Source organism: Triplophysa dalaica, chromosome 16 (genome assembly GCF_015846415.1).
Source record: "Triplophysa dalaica isolate WHDGS20190420 chromosome 16, ASM1584641v1, whole genome shotgun sequence".
NCBI classification, from domain to species: domain Eukaryota; kingdom Metazoa; phylum Chordata; class Actinopteri; order Cypriniformes; family Nemacheilidae; genus Triplophysa; species Triplophysa dalaica.
This window is the reverse complement of record NC_079557.1, coordinates 2995202-3001541: the sequence shown is the minus strand read 5'-3', so window position 1 is coordinate 3001541 and position 6340 is coordinate 2995202. Positions and strand designations below refer to the sequence as shown.

General features: G+C 41.1%; 1 protein-coding gene across 1 annotated transcript; it reads right to left on the bottom strand.

Moving 5' to 3' along the window:
- Positions 1 to 916: 916 nt before the first annotated feature.
- tgfb5 (transforming growth factor, beta 5) lies at positions 917 to 6043 on the bottom strand. The gene is made up of 7 exons (XM_056769683.1): positions 4720 to 6043; positions 4011 to 4174; positions 3647 to 3779; positions 3447 to 3557; positions 2590 to 2767; positions 1873 to 2023; positions 917 to 1445 (listed from the first exon to the last, which is right to left on the bottom strand). The coding sequence occupies exons 1-7, from the start codon at positions 5066 to 5068 to the stop codon at positions 1287 to 1289; spliced, it is 1245 nt and encodes a 414-aa protein (XP_056625661.1). The 5' UTR covers positions 5069 to 6043; the 3' UTR covers positions 917 to 1286.
- Between the last annotated feature and the right edge of the window lie 297 nt (positions 6044 to 6340).

Genomic DNA, 6340 nt, shown 5'->3' with positions numbered 1-6340 from the left:
AGGCCCAGCGCTGCTCACACCCAGATAGCTCTTGCTAAACCACACGCTCCTTAGACGGCACATCTTCCTCTCTCTCGCCCCAAGGTTTAGACTTTCTGCTCGCCCGTCTGCTTCCGCGTGCTGAGTCAACGTTGCGCAAGAGACGATAAGTCGATTCATTTTGAGGTCCATTACGTAATGACTTTCTACAGCTTCTCGTTCTCCCGAACCCCTTCGAAAGGACTTTCTAAAAGTTGTTTTCTTCGAGCGAGAGACTGAGGCATTGGCTCAATTTAGACCTGGCACCCAAACACAGAAACCCTGTCATTCTCTACAGATCAGTCTCGCTGGCCACAGATAAACATTTAAACTGCAGGGACAAAAAAGCTACGTTTCCACTCAAAAACAAACTCAAACTCTTATGCCAGCAGCTTTTAGGTTTGAAAGGACACATTGAGGTTTCATAGGGGAGAAAAACACACAAACAGGGAGTAAATGTGGGCCAAGTCAATATCCTTCTCTCAGCCCACAGATCAGGATACTGTATATTGCTCAGCAGGGTGATGGCACGGCTCCTTTGAAGTCCTGAGCTCTTTCCGAAGTCCTGCAGGCCATTTTCACCCACTGCTCGTTTTGCCGCGTCACCACAAACCTTGAACCCCAAGCGTTTTAAATTTGGCGTTCCGTGAGCGGCCGGTGTCTGGAAATTGTTCACATCCTGTTTACGCCGAAGGTTTTCTAACCTCGAACCGCAGCTGGCTGGCGAGTCCACCGGTCAAATCTGCATTTTCAGCGAGAGCGGACCACACAGTTATCGTCTGAAAAAACAACATTAACCGGCCACTCGCTGTGCGACAAAACGACTTAATTGACTAATGATCTACTTTGGGAGAATTCTAAATATGTGATGTAAAAATGCCACAAATAAACGTTTTATACAATCAAAATTTATTGTTTTAAGTAAATCATCAAATATAAACTTCACCAAAAACTATTTACATTTGCAAATTTCAAAAACCAATCTGCAGTACACTTTGTTTGACAACTAAAAAATGAATTGCTGGCGTATATTCTCAGTCACCGTTGCGATATGGATCATGCGCAGAGATACTGTCAAAAAGCTCATCTATTAGAATATGACCGTTGGTTCCTGTATTTAAGATGCGTACTGTATATATGATATTCCACCTGTCAATTTACATTAAAGACCTCGCCATCCGTCAAGGTTTGTGAGAAATTGTCCTTATTAGGATGTCAGTTGTGTTTGTTACTCGTTCATCTGTGTTTCTCTCTCTCTAAAGACTGCTTCAACGGCACTTACAGGACTTGACCACCATGTTAGAAAGCTGTTCCACACGGGGGGTCCGGCCCAGGTAATAGACTATGGTAAGGGGCTCCAGATCCTGCGGAACACAACACGGAGACGCAGAGGCTTCGGGATTCATCTTATTATACAGGGGAAGAATCTGAGTGTGGAAAAAAGAAACATGTAAGCGGAAAATAAAAGTACAAGTGTCTAAAAGAAAATATTGCGCAAATTATATCACGTTGCGAAACGATGAGAACACAGATGAAATCTCACAAATGTCTGTGTTATTAGAGTTTCAAAAGAGTTGGTGACAATGTCAAGTATGCAATCAAAGTCAATAATATTATTGAAGTTTTCAACATGAACTCATTCAATTTACCAAAATCTGGATTATTTTAAAATCTACATTCATTTTGCTCTTCATGAATTGTCTCATTAGTTCCTGTTTTTATAAATCCATAGCCATTTTAGGAGAAACATTTCAGACTTAGTTAAAACTTAAATGAAAAAACAACAGAGCACTCCATCACAGCTCTCGAGTCATGAAAGAGTAACTTCTGAGGATTCATATTTTCTTTCCTCACCATGTTGTAGTGATTGTTTGCGCTCCACAGGTAAGGACAGTTCCCTGCACAGAAATTTGCTTTGTACCCTTTTGGTTCGTGGATCCACTTCCAGTTCAAGTCCCGACGGAAGTCGATGTACAGAGACCTCAGACAGCAGTCCTGGTCAGCCCTGAGAGAGGACACAAGATAAGAGCAAACCATCATTGAGTTTTCATGTCACTAGCTAAAAGTTCTTTGCATTATATGACTAGTGGAGCAAAATCTGAATGTGGTTATAGTATTTGATCGTTGATTGAATATTAATGTACAACAAAGATGAGAAAAATTGCTAAAATGCTCCAAATCGGCAACGTGCATGTTAAGCTTACCCCGATTCACAATTATTATAATCATTTATAAGTTGAACATTTTGTGTTGAAGTTTCCATTTTAATCAATGTGTCGTTTCGCAGATTGTAGTTATAACAAATCCACATTAAAAGAGCATTTACATCCAGGACAGACAAAATACAGTTTACAGTATCAGACATGACACACCCCGGGCAGGTTACTGCGTGTGTTCTCTTAGGGAGTGTGAATTTTGGGTCATGTTATCCATATCTCTGCATGCACACAATAGATTGCAACCCATATTTGATATAAATGCATTGGATGGGTTGTTTGTCTTTAAACACACATCCACTCAGAGACACAATTGTCTCTCTCTCTCTCTCTCTCTCTCTCTCTCTCTGTGTACCGTGAGCATATGGTTGTGTCCGCTGCGGATCTCTTCTTGCGGCTTCTCTTGTTGGGGTTGTCCAGACGGTCGCTGGGTAACAGGGTTAGTATCAAGTGTGGAGTTTTAGTGCTAAATTCAATCTGTCCTTTAGTGGCACCTGGTCGTCTGTTCTGTTTTATGATGTCATCATCAATCCCTGTGGAAATATAATATTACTTTCAAGCTTTTCTTTTAATCCCTTTTAGGGACAGACTGTATATAAGGGAACACTTAAATCACATTTTAGATCTCTACCAACAAAACATTTGAGCTAAATGTGTTGATTGTTTTGGCTTTTATTGACCATTGTCACATTTTTTCTAATATGTTTTTCAATGTGTTAAGAGTTCTCACTTGAATGTTTTGATCGTAGAGATCTAATGTTCCCTTAATGTTTTCGAGCATATATAGCATATTGCGTATGGACACACCTGACGATTGTTTTTTTATCACGGAAGCTTTAAGATTAACGTTTGTGCCTATTGCCAAACTTATCCAAAAACTATATAAAACATGTTTTAATGTGAAAGAAATAATGCAGAAAAAGCAGCCAATAAGTGTCCGGCCTACTAAGGGACTTCTGTTGAAAAACTATTCCATACATTTATGCACACCCTTTGGACACAGGTGAAATCCTCAATATGTGGGAAATAGTAATAAAAAATTAAAAACAAGGTGCATCCAACATTTGACAAACAGTGTGCTTCAGACATGATAAAAAATGCGCAATAACACATTTCAGTATATTTTGCATACATTTCCATCCATCATGTGCTGTTACAGCATGCATTAGATATGGACTCACACAAATAAGATGACATTTTAAGGATAACAACCTGCAAATCTGGCCTCCAGCTCTTCACTCTTGTTAGGAACGATGTTGTTTGTGGAGGGGACAAATGTGCAGCAGGGACAGTGAACACTGATCTTGAGCCCTAGATTTCTTTCTAACAGAGAGAGAGAAGGAAACATTTCTCATTTGAATGCTAACGAACACAATAACCATATGTTGAAAACCATGAATGAACTCACTGACCTCTGAGCGCCATCCATTCCTTCACAGTCTCTGTGACGTCGACAGACAGCCAAGACCCTTTGGCACGAGGATCGACTGTCCTGGAGTCGATATATCTCTGAGATGGAGCTGTTACACCATCGGATTTGAGAATCTAATAGATGTTAAGATCACAAAGTTTTGTTTTTTACTCCTAGAAATACCACCATATGAATCATAAGCTGGTTACCATTAAAACCATAAAAAAGTATTTGTGTGCATCAATACAATTGCCGCTTTAACCAGTAAACCAACAGAATTTGTGCAACGGTCTCGACTGTTCCACGTGCACATCTGGAGAATGAAACACTTTCGACTGTGAGGTTGTGCACATGCATCTCCTCACCTGGTATATTTCCACGCGCTGTTCTGTCGTGCGCGCCTGCGGGTTTGGCACTCTGAAGATGCGAAATTCTGCTTTTACCAAAGTACTCGAGTTTCGCTCCACGTTGGTGACATCGAAGACCACCACCCTGAAGTACGGGCTCTGCGGAAGCGGGTGGATCGAGTCTGTGGGACAGAAGCAGGATTCTCAAGGTCTTTTTGTTTACACGGTGCGGTCTGTGTTTGGTTTTGAGATGGTCAAAACTTGCGGCGTTTCCAAAAGCGGCAGATGTACTGACTAACCCCGTTCAGACTTTTGAGAAGCTTCATTGAGAATGATTACTGAACCAGAGCTGCCTTATGCAACATTAAATGTTATACAAGAAATGTGTGCTAAAGAGGGGACGCATCTGAAACTAGACGTTGTATTGAAAGAAAAACAATATTTCGCATTAAAACATTAAAATATTTCACAAAGTAAAACTACATTTTATTATCATTTATAATGCGATAATGCAAATCCTTTGAAAACGATGCTTTTATTATAGTAACCACTTTTAGCAGATTGATGAACATTGGATTGGCAAAAAGCCATGGCAATGCAAAGGGTTATCAAATACTGAATCATTTTACGCATGCGCCCCCAAACATGTCCAAAGGACTTTTCCTTTGGTATCACACGTACATCCACAATGCATTCTTAAAACAGTCCATGAATTCAAAGCACTCACTCGTATCTGTGCGCTGTGGTATCATATTCACCCTCTGCACTTCTTTCGCATAGTAATCCTCTTCACTGCTCTCGCGGTCGCACGCGGCTTCGGCCTGACGCGCGCGCTCCTTCAGCAGCTCCTTCGTGCTGTTGTAAAGTAACATCACCTCCGCCGGTACAGACTCCGGCGGCGGACTGGATTCGCGATCCGGTGGACTCCGGATGCGCAGCTTGCTTAAAATCTGTCCGCGCACCGCCTCGATCCTTTTGGATTTGTGGTCGTCCAAGTTGTATGACTGACACGTGGAGAATCCCTCCGCGGACACGGATAGTTTGAGAACGATCAGAGCCAGATTAATGAACCACATGACTGATTTACAGGATGAGATGATCTACTGTAAAATCGTCTGGATTTCCTCGGGAAGCGCGCCGGCGCAGCGCGCGCACTGTGCGCAATGGGACAAACCCAAAGTGCGTAGGTCGCTCTGCTCACGGTGCTGCTTGGTGTATTCACCAGGTGAATGAGCTACTCTAATGTCATAGAGGATGATTTTTTACCTCTTTAAGCACTTCCGAGGGTTTAACTTGTGCAGGCAAATATCATTTTAAACGGTCCAGCTATATAAAGATTTAACTAAATGCGCACAAAAAGCACAACACTTAGGTAAAAAGTGGGTGAATTAAAGGTCTAATCGCTTCTAGTATGATGAAATTCCTAAAACTATCCTCCATTGTAGCTATAAAATAGAATAACACAAACAGACCTTTTTTATTGCTTTCCCATCACGCTAGCCTGGATTTTCAGTATTTACCGGTAAGGTAATAAACTGAATAGTCCCTCATGCTTGTCTGGTATCCTGGGATCCAAAAAGAAACTCCAATTGCTGCTTTGAATTCTTGTGGTTTGACTTGGAACTTCAGAGAGGACTTCTAGTTCTTTCTCTGTAGGTTGCTCTCAGGTTATTTTCCCATGAGACAAGTCGTTTATAAGAGATCAGGTCACATTTTATGTCTTCTCAATTTTCTCTTTTTCAGCATTGAGTCAAAATGCACAACTGTCGTCCAAATGTCTAATCATGCCGTTAAATCTGCATTAGAAAAAAGAAATCCCATGAAAAATGCGATCGTCTCATAATACGCCAGGCTGAACTCGATTTATGGTGTAAACAATGAGACTGACTTAAAATGCTAGTCTAGGCTGGACTGAGAGTGATCCGTTTAAAGCAGAAGGGAAAACGAGAAACCATCAACACTTCATAAGGTAAGGTGAGTCTTTGAAGGTGAGATGCGTAATATCACATCACTGTAATTAAAAACACAACGCCCTTTTGTGGGGTTTAAAACTACCAACATGTTCTTCCTACTCTCCGCCAAAACATGTCTCTAAAGACGCGGTGTTCGTGAGTGTGATCAAGAGAGAGAGAGAGAGAGAGAGAGAGAGTTGGTTGGTTGGCACATGTGGTAGAAAAGCCAACACGGTATGGTAACCTTTAGAAAATCACGGTTTTACATTATTGCATTCACAACACCATAATGTGTTATTTTCAAATGACTGCAAAAATCACACATACACAAAAAAAGTAAAGGTATGTTGTTAGGTTATTGTAAAAAACATTAAAAAAATACGGGTCGCAAAAGGA

Bases quoted from the DNA above. Each gene is read 5' to 3' on its own strand.
- tgfb5 (XM_056769683.1), bottom strand. From the start codon at position 5,068: ATGTGGTTCATTAATCTGGCTCTGATCGTTCTCAAACTATCCGTGTCC. The intron at 3,558-3,646 runs GTCAGTGAGTTC...TCTCTCTGTTAG, and splicing joins GGAATGGATGGCGCTCAGAG to AAAGAAATCTAGGGCTCAAG. The intron at 2,768-3,446 runs GTTGTTATCCTT...ATATTTCCACAG, and splicing joins GCTGGAGGCCAGATTTGCAG to GGATTGATGATGACATCATA.